This window comes from Oryx dammah, unplaced genomic scaffold (genome assembly GCF_014754425.2).
Source record: "Oryx dammah isolate SB20612 unplaced genomic scaffold, SCBI_Odam_1.1 HiC_scaffold_2, whole genome shotgun sequence".
In the NCBI taxonomy this organism is placed as follows: Eukaryota; Metazoa; Chordata; class Mammalia; order Artiodactyla; family Bovidae; genus Oryx; species Oryx dammah.
This window is the reverse complement of record NW_024070186.1, coordinates 7877505-7898998: the sequence shown is the minus strand read 5'-3', so window position 1 is coordinate 7898998 and position 21494 is coordinate 7877505. Positions and strand designations below refer to the sequence as shown.

At 44.7% G+C, this 21494-nt stretch overlaps 1 protein-coding gene across 2 annotated transcripts in view; it reads right to left on the bottom strand.

Annotated features, from left to right (window-relative positions):
- The window catches only part of VPS26C (VPS26 endosomal protein sorting factor C), a 34978-nt gene extending 23215 nt beyond the window's left edge, over positions 1–11763 (bottom strand). Inside the window, exon 1 of one of the 2 annotated variants that reach the window (XM_040264061.1) lies at positions 11281–11763. Coding sequence is in view for 1 of the 2 variants with exons in the window: in XM_040264050.1 (XP_040119984.1) it covers positions 11041–11097 (57 nt within the window). In the remaining variant the exon portion in view is untranslated. Of the gene's footprint in view, positions 1–11040; positions 11170–11280 lie in introns of those variants that run through there. The other variant, XM_040264050.1, reaches the window with a different exon arrangement.
- Positions 11764–21494: the final 9731 nt, after the last annotated feature.

Sequence of the window (21494 nt, the reverse complement as noted above, 5' to 3'; positions counted from 1 at the left end):
TTCAACATCAGTCCTTCCAGTGAACACCCAGGACTGATCTCCTTTAGGATGGACTTGGTTGGATCTCCTTGCAGTCCAAGGGACTCTCAAGAGTCTTCTCCAACACCACAGTTCAAAAGCATCAATTCTTTGGCGCTCAGCTTTCTTCACAGTCCAACTCTCACATCCATACATGACTGCTGGAAAAACCATAGCCTTGATGAGATGGACCTTTGTTGATAAGGAAATGTCTCTGCTTTTTTCAGGGGTCTTATATTTTAGTACTGCATTCTGATGCTGTTGTAATAAGGATGTTGTAAGCAGGCTTCTTCTTAGTTCAGTTCAGTTCAGTTCAGTCGCTCAGTAGGGTGTAAATACAGGTCTCAATACTTAGGCACAGAGATGAAGCCATCTCTGAAATTTCTAGTTGTGAAATTTTCTTGAAAATCTGGAAAAGAAACCTGAGTCCCTGAATAAAAGTTTAGAAGAATGGGGCAAAATGAGATTGCCAATACCAGTTAAAAAAAGGAAAAATCAGTTAAGTAAATACGAGGTCCTAAGCACAGGAATATTAAAATCGAATCATGGCGTGCACTGTGGTTTCAGGGGTCACCACATACTCACAAAAGTACGAGTTAATAGAGATGACTGGCTTTCAGATGTCCATAACATAAAAACTCAGAGAAACTTTACACCGTTGACAGTTCGTTTGAAACTACTCACCTAAGTGAATCTAAAGACTCCAGATTATACAACCCAAGAGGTTCAGAACTCTGACCACAGAGGCGTCTCAGAGATGGCCTGATTACAGGGCAAAGTAATGATTGTGGAATACAGGCAGCTGGCCAAAGGAAAGGCTCTGAGTAGCCAGCGCTCACTTAGGGAATGAACAGCAGCCACCAAACTGAACCGCAGTCGGAGGGAAACGCATGCATGAGTGAGGATAGTGCGTCATCCAAACCCACGCGGCAGGCAGGCTCCAGGGCCAGCGGCGGAGGGGTGCGCCCACGGCCCAAGGGCTGTTGAGTGCAAAGGGGTGCCCGGTGCCCAGGAGAGGAGGGGTCGCCCCCGCCCCCGCCCCACCAAGGGCCCCGCAGCTCCCAGCACCACCGTGCATCCCGTGGAGGAGGCTGAGAGCGCGGAGCGTCAGTCCCGGGAACTGCGCGTGGAGCAGTGGAGGGGGGCACAGAACACTTCCCATCTGATAGTCCCTGTTACTTGTTCTCAGCAAGTTAAAACAATCCTTTTAACGTATAAAACAATTTCTTTTGAAATTTACGAAACAAAAAAACTTTTTTCATTTTAAGAAGGTTGTTCCCCTCTCCCCAACCCGATTATTATTGAAGGAAGGCATTTCTGTCCATTCACCCCTTACTTTTCCACTGATGGGATTTCTACTCCTTTCCAAAAGGGGATGTTTGCATTTTAGAGTTAACAGTCTTAAACGATCTCTTCTTGTGAAACAAAAGGCAGGCCAGGTTTTGGCAGATGTCGTGCCTGCTGTGGAACTGTTAGTCTCTCAGTCACGTCTGACTGTGACCCCATGAACGGTAGCCCACGAGGCTCCTCTGTCCATGGGATTCTCCAGGCGAGAATATTGGAGTGGCTGCCATTTCCTCCTCCACGGGATCTTCCTGACCCAGGGATCGAACTCGAGTCTCCCGCCTAGCAGGCAGATTCTTTACCATCTGTATCCTTCATGTGGCTGCAGTCTGACAGTGAAACCGTGAGCATGGGTAAGAACACCACCGCGGACAGGGTAGTGAGGATGAACAGAGCCCAGGCATCACCAGAAAGCACGGACACCAAGGTCACCAAAAGAACCTGCCCGGCAGCTGGGAGGACAGCTGGTGTAACCCTCCCGGTTCCTCAGGGGAGAGCCCTTTCTGAGCTCAGAAATCCCTTCTGAGCATCAGTCAGAGGAGATAAATCAGGTACAGGGTCCCAACAAGAGTTAAAGGCTACCAACAACCTCCTACTGCCCTTCCCTGGGTACCTTTAAACACCCGGGAGAAGAGTGAGGTGGACAGAGCCCACCAGCTTCTGCTGGCTCTCCTGGCCCAAGAACCTCAGGTAAGCAGGATTCAAGAGGGAAACTGGCAGGTGATTAACCGCGGATGGTCAGTCCACAGTTAACCTTGGTAATCACGGATCGTGGGCTGAAAATCTGTATGGTGTAGGGGGTGACCTTGTTTTTTTTTTTTTTTACTTTAATCCTCCAGTAAATAAAAGCAAAACATTTTAAGCCTGGCTGCACTGTACTGCATTAAAAAAGTTAACAGGCCCTACAGGTTTTGGCACGAAACAAAATAAAATGGGTTGATATTAAGAAACTTCAACCTCATTGGCTTTGGCTGGTCATTACATACTACAACTAGCACTTTTCAAACTGTGAACCAGTGGGCCCCTGCTGTGTGCTGATGCTTCAGCAGCCACTTTGGGAACTGAGGAAGTGTTAGGGAGGGCAGGGTGGGAGGGTCACTTCAAATGCAAAACCTCTGCTATTATCTGCTTATAAAAGGAACTATTTTAATGGATATTAGATTTATTAACCCCACTCCAGTGTTCTTGCCTGGAGAATCCCAGGGATGGAGGAGCCTGGTGGGCTGCCATCTATGGGGACGCAGAGTTGGACGCGACTGAAGCAGCAGCAGCAGATTTATTAAAACTGATGTATTAGAAAGCTAATTTGGTAAGATTTCATTTAATAAAAGTCTCATTGCTTAGAACTGGAAGGAGGCGAGTGAACTCTTTATCCTAAACAATGCTCATTATCTTGAACTGTTTATGAGGAAACATTCACTGTAGTTTGTGGGATGAAGGGTAAGATATAATTTCCATCACTTTGAGAAAAGCACCATTTCTCTGAGCCTGAATTTTCTCCAGCATATGAATGAAGAGCAGACTGTCTGTTCCATATAAACAAACAAAAAAAAAAGACAATATTTTAAAAAAACTTTTTATTGAAATATAGTGATTTACAATGTTGTGTTAGTTTCAGGTATAAAGTGATTCAGCTATACATATATATTCTTTTCTTACATTCTCTTCCATTATAGGTTATTACAAGTTAACTGAGTATAGTTACCTGCACTATACAGTAGGTCTTTGGTAGTTATTAATATCTATTTTATTTATATTTTCATCCCAAACTCCTAATTTATCCCTCTGCATAAACTTTAACAGCCATAAGTTTGTTTTCTGAGTCTGCTTTGTAAATAAGTTCATTTGCATCATTTTTCCAGATTCCACACATAAGTGGTATCACACGATATTTGTCTCTGTCTGACTTCACTCAGATGATAGTTTTTAGGTCCATCCATGTTACTCTTATTTTGGGGGGGGGGCCTCCAAAATCACTGCAGATGGTGACTGCAGCCATGAAATTAAAAGACGCTTTCTCCTTGGAAGAAAAGTTATGACCAACCTAGACAGCATATTAAAAAGCAGCAAGACATTACTTTGCCAACAAAGGTCCGTCTAGTCAAGGCTATGGTTTTTCCAGTGGTCATGTATGGATGTGAGAGCTAGACTATAAACAAAGCTGAGCGCCGAAGAATTGATGCTTTGGAACTGTGGTGCTGGAGAAGATTCTTGAGAATCCCTTGGATTGCAAGGAGATCAAACCCATCAATCCTCAAGGAAATCAGTCCTGAATATTTTTGGGAAAGACTGATGCTGAAGCTGAAACGCCAATACTATGGTCCCCTGATTCGAAGAACCAACTCACTGGAAAAGACCCTGATGCTGGGAAAGATTGAAGGCGGGAGAAGGGGAAGACAGAGAATGAGACAGTTGGATGACATCACAAACTCAATGGGCATGAGTTTGAGTAAACTCCGGGAGTTGGTGATGGACAGGGAGGCCTGGCGTGCTGCAATCCATGGGGTGGCAAATAGTCGGACATGACCGAGCAACTGAACTGAACTGATGTTATGCAAATGGCATTCTTTCACTTTTTTATGCCTGAGTAGTATTCCATAGTTATATATCTACCACCGTTGATGGACATTTAGGTGGCTTCCGTGTCTTAGTTATTGAGAATAATGCATGCCCCATTGAGAGGGCATGCATCTTTTCAAAGTATGGTTTTCTCTGGACATACGGTCAGGAGCGGGACTGCTCGATCACAGAATCGCTCTTATCTTTAGTTTTTGAGGACCCTCCATGCTGTTCTCCACCGTGGCTGTACCAGTTTACATTCCCACCCATGGAGTAGGAGGGCTCCCTTCTCTCCATACCTTCTCCTGGTGTGCTACTTGTAGACTTTTTGAGGACGGCCATTCCAATTGGTGTGAGATGGAATCTCATTGCAGTTTTGATTCACATTTTTCTAATAACTGGCAATGCTGACCATCTTTTCACGTACCTTTTTACCCTCTGTAAGTCTTCTTTGGAGAAATGTCTATTTAGATCTTCTGCTCATTTTCTGGATGGGTTGTTTTTTGATACTGAGCTCTATGAGACTTTTGTATATTTTGGAGATGAATCTCTTGTTATTCACATCATTTGCAAATATTTTCTCCCATTCTCTATTTTTTTTTTTGTAAATGGTTTTCTTTGCTGTGCAAAAAGCTTATAAGTTTAATTAGGTCCCATTTGTTTTTGTTTTTATTTCCATTACTCTAGGAGATAGATCCAAAAACATATTGTAGAGATGTATGTCAAGAAGTGTTCTGCCTACGTTTTCCTCTAGTTTTATAGTATCCAGTCTAACATTGACGTATTTAATCCATTTCAAGTTTATTTCTGTGTATCGTATTAGAGAATGTTCTAATTTCATTCTTTTACATGTAGCAGTCCAGTTTTCCCAGCACCACTTATCAAGGAGACTGTGTTTTCTACATTGAATATTCTTGCTTTCTTTGTCATAGATTAATTAACCATATGTGCGTGGGTTTATTTCTGGGTGTTCTATCCTGTCCATTCATTTGTATTTCTGTTTTGGAGCCAGTACCACACTGTTCCAGAGCTTTGTAACATAATCTGAAGTTAGGGAACTTGATCAGTAATCCTCCCGCCAGGACAGAATTTGCTGCAACAAACACCAAACAGGCCACTAATGAACACTCTCACCATGTCCCAGGGTTCAAACAGCCTTGGGTAACTGAAAATACTTCTCATGCATCATGTAAGTGCTGGGATATGATTGAGAAGACAAGCCTTTTCAGGAGTATTAGATAATTAGTGAGAAAAAAGACTCACTTAAGGTTTGGATAACTGTGTTCCTTAAAAGGTTCACACCTCCCACAAAATTATCCGAGATTCCTCCTAGGTCAAAGTCCTACCCCAGGGATCTGCACCAGCATTCACTAAAACTGACCATTAATGTATCAAGAATCCAGCAGAATACTGAGGCTTTTTCCACAACATCCTAGCTTTGCAATTTTTCTTCAAAATAATGAACTGGCATAATAAGGATTTTTCCTCTTTAATCTTTTTTTTTTTAACAAGAAATTACATGAAAGCCAGTAAGACACAATGCAAACCTAGATGTTCTTGTAGTAACAGTAATCAGCCCACTGTGCACAAATTCCTCATCACTGCAACCTGGCTACGCTGGGCAGTAAACCTCCCACTGATGTTTTTCACAACCATAATATTAAACAGTGTCATTTTCATGAGTATGTGGGCCAGGATTTCAGAATGTAAAACATTTTGAATTTATAAAAACAAACAAACCATATTTACATTACAAAAATATTTACTGCAGGGTTCTTTGAACCAATACAGTGTAATGTACAATGCATTTGAGTCAAACTTTTGGTTCAAGAACACACCTACGTCACTGAGCGAAGAAGTACACAGGGATGCCAAAGTCACAGCCAGTCTGCAGCGGGGACGCATCCACCAGTCACTGCCGTGTCTGACAAGCGCGCACCATGCCATGTGTGAGGTGCATGAACAACGTGATTGACATCAGTGACTCTGAAGTCATGGAAAAGCAGGGCGCTACCACCACCTACCATTTGACCCCTCCCTCACAGCTCAGCTGGTAAAGAATCCGTCTGCAATGCAGGAGGCTTGGGTTCAATTCCTGGGCTGGGAAGATCCCCTGGAGAAGGGAAAGGCTACCCACTTCAGTATCCTGGTCTGGAGAATTCCATGGACTCTACAGTCTATGGGGTCGCAAAGAGTCGGACACGACTGAGCCACTTTCACTTCACTTGGGTCTGAAGCTATAGTAAATATCTTCAAACATTATCTCATTTAATTCTCACGACAAAGTCTCTGAGCAGGCTCAGACTCATCCTCCAGATGAGAATTAAGACCTGGAGAAGTTGCACTTAGGAAGGAAAAGCCTTCTTTTTTTAAAGGGGCTACAATGTAGTAAGCCAAACAGCCAATGTATGAAGTTAAAATATGAAAATGAACAAACAAACAATAAACATGAGAAGAGGGGAATAAACCCAAGGAAAAGAAAAATATTCCGGAAAGACAAGGTAGCACAGTCTCTTTAAAAAGTCACTGACAAGTGAGATGAGGGGAGCAGCTATGAGAGGCGGGGAAATGAGATGAGGGGGAGCAGCTATGAGAGGTAGGGAAATAAGACTAAGAGAAGCCAGTTTGTGGACTTGGACGGCTTTGCCAGTGTCTCCCAGGTCCTGCTCTCTTTGCTTCTATTGTCTGTTTCTTCTTCTGGAAACAAATAGAGCTGAGGGGGTGGGGGGGGTGGAGGGAGACCCTGGCCCAGCACTTAGCTTTCAACACTAGGTTGGAGCCTCACCTTCTCAATGAAGCTCCAGAAGGGCCCTGCCCCCCACCACCCACAAACAACTACACCTCCCTCCCTTACACAGAGACGCACCCCTGGAGCACAAGTGAGGGTATGTTTACCTCTATCAGGAGATCCACAGACACGGGTTGAATAAATCTGCTTTAACAGTCTAAAAAGAATGAACTAGTGACGATGTGATGATATGGAAAGGCGTGCACAGCCAGGCTACACGGTTCAGCAAAAAGGTTAAGTTTTGCATCTGCGTGCGAGTCTGCGTACACGTGCCACTACTGCTCACAGAAAATGTCCGGCACAAGAACACACACAGAGTCAACGGATCCCTCCAAGGACAGAAAAAGGGTCGGAAAGAGGAGGAACCCGACTTTTCACTTCCCAGCCTTCTGTAAAATCCTGTGTTTATATATATATTTTTAAAAAATGATTCAATTGTGATTTGTGGGGGGAAGGGGGGCAGGGGAACAAGCACTACCATCTTGAATGAGCATCCTTTTCGAGGAAAACCACCTAAATGACAATTTCAAAACCCCAGTATAACTTAGGCTCTCAGTGTCCACAGAACCAAAATCATTCTCACACGTTTCCATAATAACTAAGAGCCTGAAAAGCACAGAAACAGACTCAGGAGCCCACATTCTGAGGAATTTCCGTTTCACAGCATCTCTTGGTTTTTGACATCTGCTATTAGTAATGCATACACCATCTATAGGAAGGACCGATCCTGAAGCTGAAACTCCAGTACTTTGGCCACCTGATACGAAGAACTGACTCCTTGGAAAAGACCCTGATGCCAAGACTGAAGGCGGGAGAAGGGGACGACAGAGGAAGAGATGGCTGGACGGCATCACCGACACCATGGACATGAGTCTGAGTGAACTCCGGGAGCTGGTGATGGACAGGGAGGCCTGGCGTGCTGCAGCCCATGGGGTCGAAGAGAGTCGGACACGACTGAGCGACTGAACGGAACTTTTACTACTTCTACCATACTTTAAAACACAGAAAACATCCCAGCTGCTGTAACATCTCGGAATAAAATGTGTCATCTTTTGAAGGAAAATAATAAGTACTAAAACTAAATGTACATATTGCCTGTCCCTACCCCCCCCTTTTTAAATTCATTTATTTTTTTACCTTTTGACTGCACTGTACAGTATGCGGGATCTTAGTTCCCTGACCAGGGATTGAATCTTTGACTCCTGCAGTGGAAGCACAAAGTCTTAACAGCTGGACCACCAGGGAAGTCTTCCCAATTCTTACTTTTGGTATTTTCCAAGATACAGAAAAGTTAAGAAAATACAAAGTACCGAGAAAACTGAAACCCTCACACACTAACGGTAAGAACGTAAAACTATGCAGGTGCTTCAGAAAACTGTTTGGAAGGCCCTTAAATACCTAATATAAAGTTAGCGTTGTTGAGTCACTAAGTCACGCCCAACCCTTTGGGACCCCATGAACTTGTAGCCCACCAGGCTCCCCTGTCCATGAGATTTTCCAGGCAAGAAGATTGGAGTGCGTTGTCATTTCCTTCCCCATCGATCTTCCTGACCCAGGGACTGAACCCACATCTCTTGCACTGATGGGTGGGTTCTTTACCACTGAGCCAAAGTTAGCATTCAGTTCAGTTCAGTTCAGTTGCTCAGTCGCTCAGTCGTGTCCTACTCTTTGTGACCCCATGAATCGCAGCACACCAGGCCTCCCTGTCTATCACCAACTCCTGGAGTCCACCCAGACTCATGTCCATTGAGTCAGTGACGCCATCCAGCCATCTCATCCTCTGTCATCCCCTTCTCCTCCTGTCCCCAATCCCTCCCAGCATCAGAGTCTTTTCCAATCAGTCAACTCTTCTCATGAGGTGGCCAAAGTACTGGAGTTTCAGCTTCAGCATCATTCCCTCCAAAGAACACCCAAGGCTGATCTCCTCTAGAATGGACTGGTTGGATCTCCTTGCAGTTCAAGGGATTCGCAAGAGTCTTCTCCAACACCACAGTTCAAAAGCATCAATTCTTCAGCATTCAGCCTTCTTCACAGTCCAACTCTCGCATCCATACATGACTAATGGAAAAACCATAGCCTTGACAGATAGACCTTTGTTGGCAAAGTAATGTCTCTGCTTTTCAATATGCTATCTAGGTTGGTCATAACTTTTCTTCCAAGGAGTAAGCATCTTTTAATTTCATGGCTGCAGTCACCATCTGCAGTGATTTTGGAGCCCCCCAAAATAAAGTCTGACAGTGTTTAGCATATTACCCAGCAAATCCACTCCAAGGTATATATCCAAGAGAAATGGAAAATATGTTCACACAAAAACCTGTATTAGATTAATGCTGTTCAAAGGAGCATTAATCATAATAGTCAAAAACTGAGAACCCAAATGTCCATCAACAGATGAATGGATAAATAAAATGTGACGTATCCACACAACAGAATACCACTGAGCCATGGAAACAAATGAGGAACTGATATCAGCTACAGCAGCATAATGTGTTCAGAATTCACGCATAAGTGAAAGAAGTCAGTCACAAAAGACCACAGATTGTACAATCCTATATACACGACCATGTCCTAATCAGGCAAATTCACTGAGACAGAAAACAGGTCTGTGATTGCCTGGGTCTAAGAGGGAGAGGGAATGAGGAAGGAAGGATTCTGGGTGCAGTGTTTCTTGGGGAGGGGGTGATAAAAATGTTCTAAGATTAGACGGGTGTGATGGTTGCACAACTCTTGAGTATATTAAACCCACTGAATTATACACCTGAAAAGAGTGAATTTTATGGTATTAGATCGCAATAAAGCTTTTTTTTTTAAGACATCAAATTAGACCCATAAGGCTTTCAAGCCGAGTCAGCAACTGTTAGTATGTTGGCGCTGTTGCTTTCTTTCTCCCCACATGCACATGCGTGCGCACACACACACACACACACACACACACACACACACAATTTATGACCAGGTCATTTAAAATTTAGTTATTATTACACTTTACTCCTAAATACTTCAGCATCTAGAGCAGTCGCCCACATAACCAAAATATGAACATCAGACTGGGGGAATTTAAAGCTCTTATTTAACATATAGCCCATATTCAAATTTATCAAAAATTAGGTATCATATTTGGTTGCTACATCCCTGTCATCTCTTGAATCTTAAAAAATAAACATGTCCTGACCTTTTAATGACACTGACATATCTGAAGAATCCAGGCCAATAAACGCACAGAATGTTTCTCAATTGTGAATATGCCTGTTTCCCTATGAACTAAGAAAAGTTAGGCATTTTCGGCAGGAACACCACATAGCTGAGTCGTATCTTCCTTCAGTGCTCCCTACCAAAATCCTTTTATTGTGCCAGAGCGCGTCAACTGTGGTGGTAAGGTGGTATCACCGCAGGTCTTGGTTAGGACAGGGACTGTCCGATTCTTGCACTATAAACGTAGCTTTTTCCCTCTGTAATTAATAATCTGGAGATAATCAAACTGTCTTGCATCTGTGTAAACATTTAGTTTCCTCAATGGTCTTGCCCCCAAAGGCTTTAAGCATCCCTTTTGAATCCTCGCTGCATGCACGTGACCAACCACTCCTCTCAATTTTATTCCACATACTCATAGAGTTGGCTGCGATTTCAACCCGGCGGCACAGGGGCCAGAATCACCGGGGTCTCTAGGTATGAAACCCCGGTCAGCGTATATTCCCAGGGCGATGGATTTTGATTTAGTTACAGTAAGGGTTGAGATTGCCCTAGTTAGAGGGAGAAAAACCTTGCATTCTCCTTTGGCAAATAAGGAAACTGGCACCCGAGGAGATTAAGAGGCTACGGCACAAAACTTGTTCATGGCATCGTTAAGATTTTTTTTTAATTTGCATTTTAACATGCAATTCCTTCAGTCCCCAAAACCAGAGAAACGAGTAACTTTTGTACCGCCTACAGAGTGTATTTCTGCTTCCAAGGTTACATCTGTCTTTCTGGCCCTAGACCTTTGCATTCCTCTTACAAGCGAGAAACGGAGCGTCTGGTGGTTGAGCTCCTCGGACCGCAGTGCTAAGTCACAGCTCAAGCCCCCGGCCACGCTGGATGTCCAAGGGGCCAGACTGTTGCGCGCTGCAGCCCAGGCGCCCTGCACGCCCCCCAACCGCGGCGGCAACCCCGGCGGACGCCGCTGCAGAGCAGCCAGCCGCGCAGGCAAGACGCACCTGGTGGGGGACGCACCTGGCGGAGGATGCACCTGGCTGCTCCCACCTGACCCGGACGCACCCGCCCAAGAAAACTCCGAAGTGTGCCAGACCCGAGGAGACCACAGAACCTGCAGGCCCGCCCATTCCCCCACTTACCCCAGCGTGATAAACCTTGTTCGCTCTTTTAATCTTAATGTCCAGGGTGGTCCCCATCGTGAATACTCCTCCCCGTGCACCACTTCCTGCCGCGCGTGACCGAAAAGCTGGGAGGACTCGCCCGGGGCCCCGCCCCCTTCTCCCCGCCCGCAGCAGCGTCACGTGACCCTGCTCCCGCGGCCAGTGCGACACCTCCCTCGCCCCACTCTTCTTCCTTCCGGCGCAGGGGCGGGCCTTAGCGTGGGTCGAGGACTGTCACTCTCGGCCCGGCCTCCCCCGGGCGTGAGGGGCGGGATCGAGGAAACCCCACCCCTTCCGCAAAGACCAGTCTTGACGCCGGAAATGCCTCTTCTGCTCGCCCGTTGACCAGGGGGAGGGGGTAAACTCGGCTCTCCCGACGTGCCCCGCGGGGGAAGGGGCGTGGCCAGGGACGCGCCGAGGGCGCAGCCCGTGCCCGCAGGCTGAGGCTCCCGTCAGGCTGTGCGGCGCGAAGCGGCGCTAGGCTATTGCGTTGCCTTCAAGGAGGTGATAAGGGAGACTGCCTTCTCTTCTAATGCCTTCCTCTAGTTGCCTCTAGACCTCCCACCCTCCCGCTTTCTTCCGGCGGCGCTGAGGCCATAGGCCTTGTGTCCATCCTCTGCCAGGCGGTCCTCCCTGCGCTTTCCACAGCCCCACGCTCCCGACCTGCAAAGCGGTGATTGGCGGGCTTCCCTGACACCCCCGCCGGCGGGCGCCAAGGTCTCGAGGGAGCGCGGGCGGCCTGGCCCCGCCCCGCCGGGCCGCGGGGGCTTGTGGGTACTCCCACCGGCGCGCGTCTTGGGACGAGGCGTTGAATATTCATATTCGTGCGCAGAGTGTGAAGAGGCGCGGCTCCAGGCCCCGCGTCTCGGGCGTGCGTGGAGATGTATAACCTCGTAACTGAGCGGGTCCTGCCTAGTCTTTTTATTCTCACAAGAACTCACTCGGATACAAGAAACGTATGGCTTTCCGGAAGGACTGCCTCCAGGCAGAGCAGCCGACTACGCTTCACTTCAGTTGTTGTCAAGGTTTTAAACAGGGGACTTTCCAATAAGAGAGGCATATTTATAATTGTTTTGGTCCCTGACTTAATACAGCGAAGAAGTGCTTTTTGAATTTTAAGATTCTTCGATTCCGATTTTCTTTTTTTCTTAAAGGGCGTTACTTTTAAGATTATGTGAGAGTTTTTCTTTAAAACGGTTTCCTGACTCACTCTCACGAGTACTTCTCGCATGAGAATGAAAGGTGTTTTCTAGGACAACCGTGATGGTGCTATAGCTACAGTTGCTTTTGAAGGTTGATAACAGGTATTTCCCAATATTCAGATCTCGTTTTCAGCTCCTCTCTGCCCACCCCGCCCCCCGGCCCCCGCGGGCTTCCGTTGCGGTCTAGAGTAACTTCCCTGGCAGCTCAAACTCAGCAATTCTAAAAACAATTCATTAGGGACTTAACTAATCACTGCCTAGTCTATTTGCAATTCAAGAAGTGGGTCCTTCTCTGCCAGTCTGACCCATCATGTCCAAACGGTAAAGTGTTAATCCCAGTAGACAGTACAGGAAAACAAAGGGATACACATTCCAGACTTGTTTGCTTCAGCAAACCTGCTTTACCGCGACTCAACATTTCTGGTTCATAGATGACAAGTGTACTGTATTTCACTCATCTGTGTCGGTTGAACACAATCTTCACCGAATACCACTGCTCTGCAAAGTGCTCTGCTGCTGCTGCTGCTAAGTTGCTTCAGTCATGTCCGACTCTGTGCGACCCCATAGACGGCAGCCCACCAGGCTCCCCTGTCCCTGAGATTCTCTAGGCAAGAACACGAGTGGGTTGCCATTTCCTTCTCCAATGCGTGAAAGTTAAGTCTCTCAGTCGTGTCCGACTCTTAGCGACCCCATGGACTGCAGCCTTCCAGGCTCCCCCGACCATGGGATTTTCCAGGCAGGAGTACTGGAGTAGGGTGCCAAAAAGTGCTCTAGTTCCAGCAATTATCAGTATAATCAGTTTGTTAAACTGCTCTCGGTGTGATGGCTTCCGAAAAGAACAGTCCTTTTTTTTTTTTTCCTCCAGTTACTGCTCTTTTGAATCTCTTCTATCCCTTAAACACTCCTTAGGTGACACCGTGACCTAGTCGATTTCAGTTGCTGAACATTAGACCCTGTCAAAGTGTCAATCTCCCAGCTTGAGTGGAACCCTAGATTCTGAGGGTATAAAGCTACAAGTCATGGTTCTGGCTCTCAGACACTTCCTTAGCATCTCCTCAAGGCCTGGCTTCTCTGTTGAGGCAAATGTCTAACTTTACATTGCTAGAGTTCTTTCTTAGTGGATCCCTGCTTCTCTGGATAACTGGCCCTTGTTGAAACTTCTTTCATGGGACACATGTGAGAAGGACTGATGGGCCTTGTCCTCTCTGTATGGTTTCATGGAAGATCTACTTCCAGCTTGATCTTTACCATCACCCCACTGCCAACTCCCAGCAGGATACAAGTCTTCTGGGTGAGGGTCCACAAAGACAGCCAGAGACCATTTATCTGCCACTGAGTCCCCCTGCCTCTTGAGAAACACACATCCTTGCCACACGAAAGGACCAGACTGGATGGAAGCTGCCCCACGGTCTCTAGTTTCCACCCTGCCATCTCCCTTCAATCATCTCCCTGCCTTTTGAAATACAGACAAATTAATCAGCAAGAATGCTGCCTAGACAGGTTTGCAAGTAGGGAGTGGAACACCCGCCTCTCCTGCCAGTAGCCCCTACTGGTCTCAAGGAGAGGTTATCTTAGAGCCTCTCCCACTGCATCACTTCCCTCCAGAGACTCTGTGCTGTGCAAGGCCAGCCACCTCCTTTGATTCCTTCTGCCTTCTATATAAACTGCTGAGAGGACTGAGAAAGTATTTCATGGAAACCGGGCCAGATCTGAAGCTTTTATTAATCCCTGGGGAACGTGTCTGATTGTGGCATGTTTTATTAGAAGATGGGGTAAGGTGTTGTTTTCAGCCATGACCTTAGCTCTGGGGCTAGAGGAAAGGGCTCACTGAACGTCTTTTAGTGGACGCTGTGATGCTCTGTTCAGACCCTTCTTTCAGGACTGAAGAACATGTTCCCTGACTTAGAGTATTGCTCTCAGCATCTCTCATTTAAGTCACTCTTCAAAACTTACTCTCATTTGAAGAAAACCGCTTTCCCCAAAGTCGTGGTCCCTTGGATGGTGGCAGGGACAGCCCATATGTAACAACTAGTCAATTTAGGGTATAAAAACCTCTTTCCCTCACCTCAGTTTGGGACAGTTCCAGTTCCAAACCTACCTGTATTAATATCTACTGTACATAACAAATTACCCCAACAATTAGTAGTTTAAATTGGCTCATGAACTTAGGAGCAGCTTCATTGGGTTGTTCTGGCTCAAGGTCTCAGGTAGTAGAAGTCATGATGTCAGGGCCACAGTCACCTGAAGACTAAGGCTGGAAGATCCAAGATGGCTCCCTCACATGGCTGTGGGCTGGAGGCCTCCTCAGGTAGGACTCTCCATAGGCGGCTAGGAAGCCCACACAGCTAACTTATCCCAGAATAGGTGATCCCACTGGGAGAGCAAGCAGGAGAGCTAGAGTGGCTTGTGTGGGCTGACCTCTCATTCACATTTCTTCTGTCCACTAGAAGAGAGTCACTAAATCCAGCCCATACTAGAAGGAAGGGGAATTGGGCTTTACCTTTGACTCTGTGTGACCCCATGGACTGTAGCCCACCAGGCTCCTCTGTCCCTGGGATCCTCCAGGCAAGAATGCTGGAGTGAGTTGCCATGCCCTCTTCCAGGGGATCTTCCCCACCCAGGTATTGCACCTGTGGCTCTTGCGTCTCCTGAATTGGCAGGTGGATTCTTTAGCACTGTGCCACCTGAAAAGTTGTTTTAGTAAAAAAATATATACCACAAAAATATTTAGGGATATAGGAACTTTCCTGGTGGTAGAGTGGTTAAGACTCCATCGGGTTGTTTGCTTTTTCAATATGGAGCTGTATGAGCTGTTTGTATATTTTGGAGATCAATCCCTTGTCAGTTGCTTCATTTGCAAGTATTTTCTCCCATCCTGAGAGTTGTCTTTTCATTTTGTTTATGGTTTCCTTTGCTGTGCAAAAGATTTTTAAGTTTAATTAGGTCCCATTTGTTCATTTTTTGTTTTTATTTTCATTACTCTTAGAAGGTGGATCAAAAAAGATCTTGTTGGAATTTATGTCAGAGTGTCCTGCCCATGTTTTCCTCCGTAAGTTTTGTAGTATCCAGCCATACATTTAGGTCTTTAATCCATTTTGAGTTTCTTTTTATGTATCAGTTCAGTTCAGTTCAGTTGCTCAGTTATGTCTGACTCTTTGCGACCCCATGAATTGCAGCACGCCAGACCTCCCTTGTCCATCACCAACTCCCAGAGTTCACTCAGACTCACATCCATCGAGTTGGTGATGCCGTCCAGACATCTCATCCTCTGTCGTCCCCTTCTCCTCCTGCCTTCAATCTTTCCCAGCATCAAGGTCTTTTCCAATGAGTCAGTTGTTCGCATCAGGTAACCAAAGTATTGGAGCTTCAGCTTCAGCATATAGTAATAGTAATGTTTAACTTCAATGAGGAGAAAAGATGGAACAGGGTGGGAAAAACAGGGATTGAAGTTAGATCTCTCTGAATGTACCATGGAATGCCATAGAACTTTGACTACAGGACAATATAAATGTTTTAGTTTAGTAAAAAAGAAAAAGAAAAGAAAAAAAACATTTTAATTCAAAAAGAATTAAACCACACAAAAGCTAGAAAATATAACTGAATTTTTAAAACTTTGATATGGTTAGGTTAAGTATGGAGATTGATAAAAGAATATCACGAGGAGAAAAAGAATCAATGTAATACGTATAAATTTTTACTAGACATGAAGGGAGAAGATCCATAGTGAAATGGAAAGAACATATTGGGAAAGATATGTAATAAATATAAGCAAAGATCATATCTTGATGATAAAGGATGTGTTAGTTTTCTACAGCTATGTAACAGATTACCACAAACCTAGGGACTTGAAATAATACCCGTTTACTAGCTCACAGTTTTGTTGGTCATTAAGGTCTGGATGGGCTCAACTGGGCTCTCTGCTCAGAATCACCCAAAGTTGAAATTCAGGAGTCTGCTAGCCCGAGCTGTTAACTGGAGGCTCTGGAAGCATCTAGGCTCATTCAGGTTATTGGCCAAATTCAGTTCCTTGTGGTTGTAGGACTATGAGCAGGGGCCATCTCAGCTCACAGAGGTCTCTTTCTGGTCCTTGCCTGGGGACCCCTCCATCTTCAAAGCCAGCAACAGTGCATCAAATCCTTTGCATACTTTGAATCTCTTTGAACTCTGTTTCTCCTATTAGTTGGAGAAATTTTTCTGCTTTTAAAAGGCTTATGATACTCAATTAGGCCTGCCTGGACAATCTATTTTATGTGACAAGACTAAAATCTCTTTATTTTAGACATGCCATGTAACAACATAATCCTGGGGGTGATATTTTATCATGTTCTTAACTTCTACCCCACTCAAAAGCAAGGAAATTATACAAGGACTAAGTCACTGGGGGTCATTCTTAGAATTTGGACTATTGAATCAATAAGAACTCTAAACCATAGGATATGAATAACATTTGCAAAAGGGCAAACTAAGTAGTAAGCAGACATATGCAAAAATGTTTAATTCAATTAAAAAAATGCTAATAAGAATCTTCCATTATTCCATAGGTTAATTTCACACAAAAACATTCAATATCGGCAGGTAAGGGGTGAAGCAAAAATCTTCATTTATTTATGATAGCAATGTGAATGGTACAACACAAGTAGAAAAAAAGATTTTGGCAGTATATACCAATGTTTTTTAAATCTTAATATACTTTAACCTAGTAATTTGACTGCTATAAGCCCGTCTAAAGAAAATAAATCCTAAAATTGAAAGAAATCTTCCACATCACAATATTTACAGCAAGTCAATGGCACCCCACTCCAGTACTCTTGCCTGGAAAATCCCATGGACGTGGGAGCCTGGTGGGCTGCCATCTATGGGATCGCACAGAGTCGGACACGACTGAGCGCTTTCACTTTCACTTTTCACTTTCATGCATTGGAGAAGGAAATGGCAACCCACTCCAGTATTCTTGCCTGGAGAATCCCAGGGACAGGGGAGCCTGGTAGGCTGCCGTCTATGGGGTCGCACAGCAACAGCAGCAGCAGCAGCAGTATTAGTAATGAAAAAATTGGAAACAATTTAATTCACAAAACAAGCATGGTTTGGCAAACTATACCCTCAAATCAGAGAAATTAAAACATGGTTATGCTGAAAGTGAAAGTCAATTCCTAGGTAGGTTGATAAGAAGTGTGGGGTCCCCAGGAGGAGAAAGGGGTCTGGGGCTCTTAAGGAGAAAAGGACAATGTTTTTTTTCCACATTGCTTTGACTTAATATAACAATGTATCTTGCCCAAGGACATGTTTCTCCTTAACAAGAACCTTCTGACTAATCTTGTTATCTCCAGGCTATGTTGTGGGAGTGAGTCTGGGAACACCTTTCTATTGTTAGTTCTAATCTTATTAATTTAAGATTTATGTTGGGGCATGGGTCTGGTAAAAGTATAGAAGGCCTTGATAAGACTAGCCAGTGGGGGCACTCTCCCTTCTGATGTCTGTGTCAAAAACTTTCTCTCTCCGTTTTCACTTATTAAAGTGAATAAGATTGCTACACAAAAGCCCTTGAGTGATCAAGCCTGGTCCCTGGTCCCAAAGCTCAATCCTCTTCTTCGGAGATCACAGATCCGACATCTTCCACCAAAAGCTATCAAAAGTAATAGAATAACCAAATTGATGGAGAAATTTTCCATGTTTTTGGAGTACAAGACTAATTATTATTAACAGGTCCATTCTTCTACTGAATGCAACCCCCTTCAACAACCTCAGTAGACTTTTTGATAAAAATGGACAAACTAATTTAAAAATTTATATGATAATACAAAGAACCCAAAGTAGCCAACATAATTTTGAAACAGAAGAACGAAGTTGGAGGATTTGTATTGCCTAACAACCAACCATATTAATAAACGGTCAAGAAATTTCAGTAGGTACTTCACAAGAGAGAAAACATGAATAGCCGATAAGCACACTTAAAGATGGTTAGCATCTTTAACTATTAGGGAAATGCAAATTAAAATCATGCCAAGAGGGACTTCCCTGGTGGTCCAGGGGTTAAGACTCCATGCTTCCAATTCACCGGGCATGGGTTCCATCCCTGGTCAGGGAACTAAGATCCCACAGGCTGTATGGCATGACCGAAAAAAAAAAAAAGTCACGCCAAGGTATACTATGTGCCATAAGCATGGCTAAAATGAAAGAATTTGTCTGTACCAAGTGTGGGTGAGATTGTGGAGAAACTGGGACCTTCACTTGCTGATGAGAATGCGAAATGAAACAAACATTTTGTAAAACGGTTTTGAAACAATTTGGCAATTTCTTATAAAGTTAAACATACACTTGTGATATGGCATAACATGGTCACTCCTAGGTGTTTATCCACGAAAATGAAAATGTCTGTCTACACAGACTTGTACTTGCGTGTTCATAGTAACATTATTCATAACAGACAAAAATTGGAAGTGACTGAAATTTTCATCACACAGGTAGTGTATCAGCGCAGTAGACCACTACTTATCAATATAAAAATACAAGTTACTGACACGTGGTACAGCAAGGAAGAATCTTAAGATGCTGAGCAGAAGCCAACTCTAAGACTGCATACTTAATGTAAGTTGCAAGCAGGCAAAAACCAATCAGTAGAGACATAAAATGGATCAGTGGATACCTGAGAGGTGGTTGGGGGATGGGCTATAGGTAGGAGGGGCTTTTTAAGATAAAGGAAATAGTCTTTACCTTGAGTGGGAGACGGTCGCACAGGTATTCGTGTTAAAGCTCATCAAGCTGTCTGTGCATGGCTGTTGCTCAGTTGCCCAGTTGTGTCTGCTCTTGGCGACCCCGTGGACTGCAGCACGCCAGACTGCCATATGCGTGGTGGATATGTCTTATTTTATATAAACTATGTTTCCAGAAATTGATGTCAGAAGCTAAATAATATGGTTATACAGATCATATGCTAACATAGAAAAATGGTTGTGCTAAAACGAAAATTTAAGAACTCAAAATTTTATCTGTAATATGATTGCAGCTGTGAGAAACAGACAAACAAACAAAATACATGCAACATAAGTCTCTAAATTAAATAAAAAATGTGCAGAAAGTCTAGAAGAATGTGTTACCTGGCAGAGAGACTTTGCAGCTGTGATGAAGTCAAGGATCTTGAAGCAGGGAGATTAGCCTGTATTTCCCAGGTGGGCTCAAGGTAATTAAAAGGGTCCTTAGAAAAGGGAGGTAGGAACCTCAGAAACTGGAAAATGGGCTGCACTGATGGAAGCAGCTAAGGTTGGAGAGATGCACCTTGAAAATGGAAAGAAGAGCCATAAACCAAAGAATATAGGCTCTAGAAATGCCTACAGAAACTGGACAAGGCAAGGAAACAGGCTCTCCCCTGGAGTCTCCGGAAGGAGCTCATGAACTTGGATTTTAGTTGCAGAATTCTCACTTCAGACTCGGAGCTCTGGAACCGTATAACAGAGAGAATGTGTGTTGTTTTAAGCCATTAAGATTGTGGTAATTTGTTACAGCAGCCACGAGAAAATAATACACTTGCTTTGTTGTTTTTCAGTCGCTCAGTGGTGTCTGACTCTTTGCCACCCCATGAACTGTAGCCCGCCAGGCTCCTCTGTCTGTGGGATTCTCCAGGCCAGAATACTGGAGTGGCTTGCCATTTCCTTCTCCAGGGGATCTTCCCAACCCAGGGATCAAGCCCTCGTCTCCTGCATTGGCAGGGGAGTTCTTTACCAACTGAGCCCAATACGATTGCTGAAGTGCCTGTTATTTTGTGCTTTCTGGCACTGGCAGCTGACTCTGGTCATGCCTAATACAGAGTTGGGTACCTGGAAGGGAGATACGGGTGACAGGACCTAAGGAAGCTCAGCCGCGGCACTGAGGTAGCAATGGGATGGTGAGGACTCGGTTACTGCAGGTAGGAAAAACGACAGCTCTTAGTTCATGGCAACCAGACATTTGGTTGCATGTTCCCAGTATTACCTTTACTTATTATTATTTTTTTAAATATTTATTCGTTTGGCAGTGTTGGGTCTTAGTTGCAGGGTCTTTGCTGCAGCACACAGACTCTCTAGTTGTATGATGCATGTGCGCAGCAGACTGAGGCATGGAGACCCAGCTGCTCTAAGGCATGTGGGATTCCATTTCCTCTAGCAGAGATCAAACCCATGCCCCCATGCTGCAAGGTACTTCCCAACCACTGAACCACCAGGGAAGTCCCCAGTATTACCTTAGAAGGCATTCTGCCTGCTGACCGAGGCTGAGTGTTAGGAAAAATGGTTAAACAATTCCGAATTTGGAGCACCCTGGGCTGCTTCCTTTTACTTCCTGCAAAGCCCAAGGGAGAGGTGAACTGGGGGTGGGGTGAGGAAGCCAACCAGTTTGTAGACAGGGGATACTGTGGTGCAAACAAAGCCCTCTCTGATGAACTGATAATCTGGGGTCTGCTTCCGTACCCCAGGCAAAGGCAGCCCCACATGATGGTTGTACTTAAGTCTCCAAGTTTTACAAATGGCCTCATATTTTAATTTTTCTGCCTGAGAGTGAAAGCCAATCGAGAGGTAAGCCTCAGTGTAAGGGCATCCCCTTCCCAGCTAAGCCCATCATTTTGCGTGTCCTCAAGGTATCAAATTGTAGAGAATTTTTAAATTTTTATGATTTTGGTGTTTCATCATGGTTTGTTCTTCATAAAAACTTCATCCCAGCTTTTGTAGTTATCTAAGAAGTTTATCACTAGGATGAACAAATACTACTTTTTACATTATGAAGACAGGGATTTTTATCTTTCCTTTATTTAAGAACAGCAAGGCACTGAGACGTAGTACAATTTGTTACCCTCTTCATGGTCTACCAGTCTTGAAACTGAAGGTTGGCAGAGAATGGAAGAAATGGCACTGAAACCCAAAAGTCTTACTTCTAATTTGCCTGCGTTAATGACTTGATTTTCTCATTTTCATGGTAGAAAGGGATATATGTATGGCTATGGACTTCCCTGGTGGCTCAGACATAAAGACTCTGCCTGCAGTGTAGGAGACATGGGTACAATCCCTGGGTTGGGAAGATCTCCTGAAGGAGGGCATGACAACCCACGGCAGTATTCTTGTCTGGAGAATCCCCATGGACAGAGGAGCCTGGTGGGCTACAGTCCACGGGGTCACAAAAAGTTGGACATGACTGAGCGACTAAACCATGAAATATGAAAGTTAATTTTCTCATTAATGCCCCATCAAAGTCAGTATTTAAGACTTC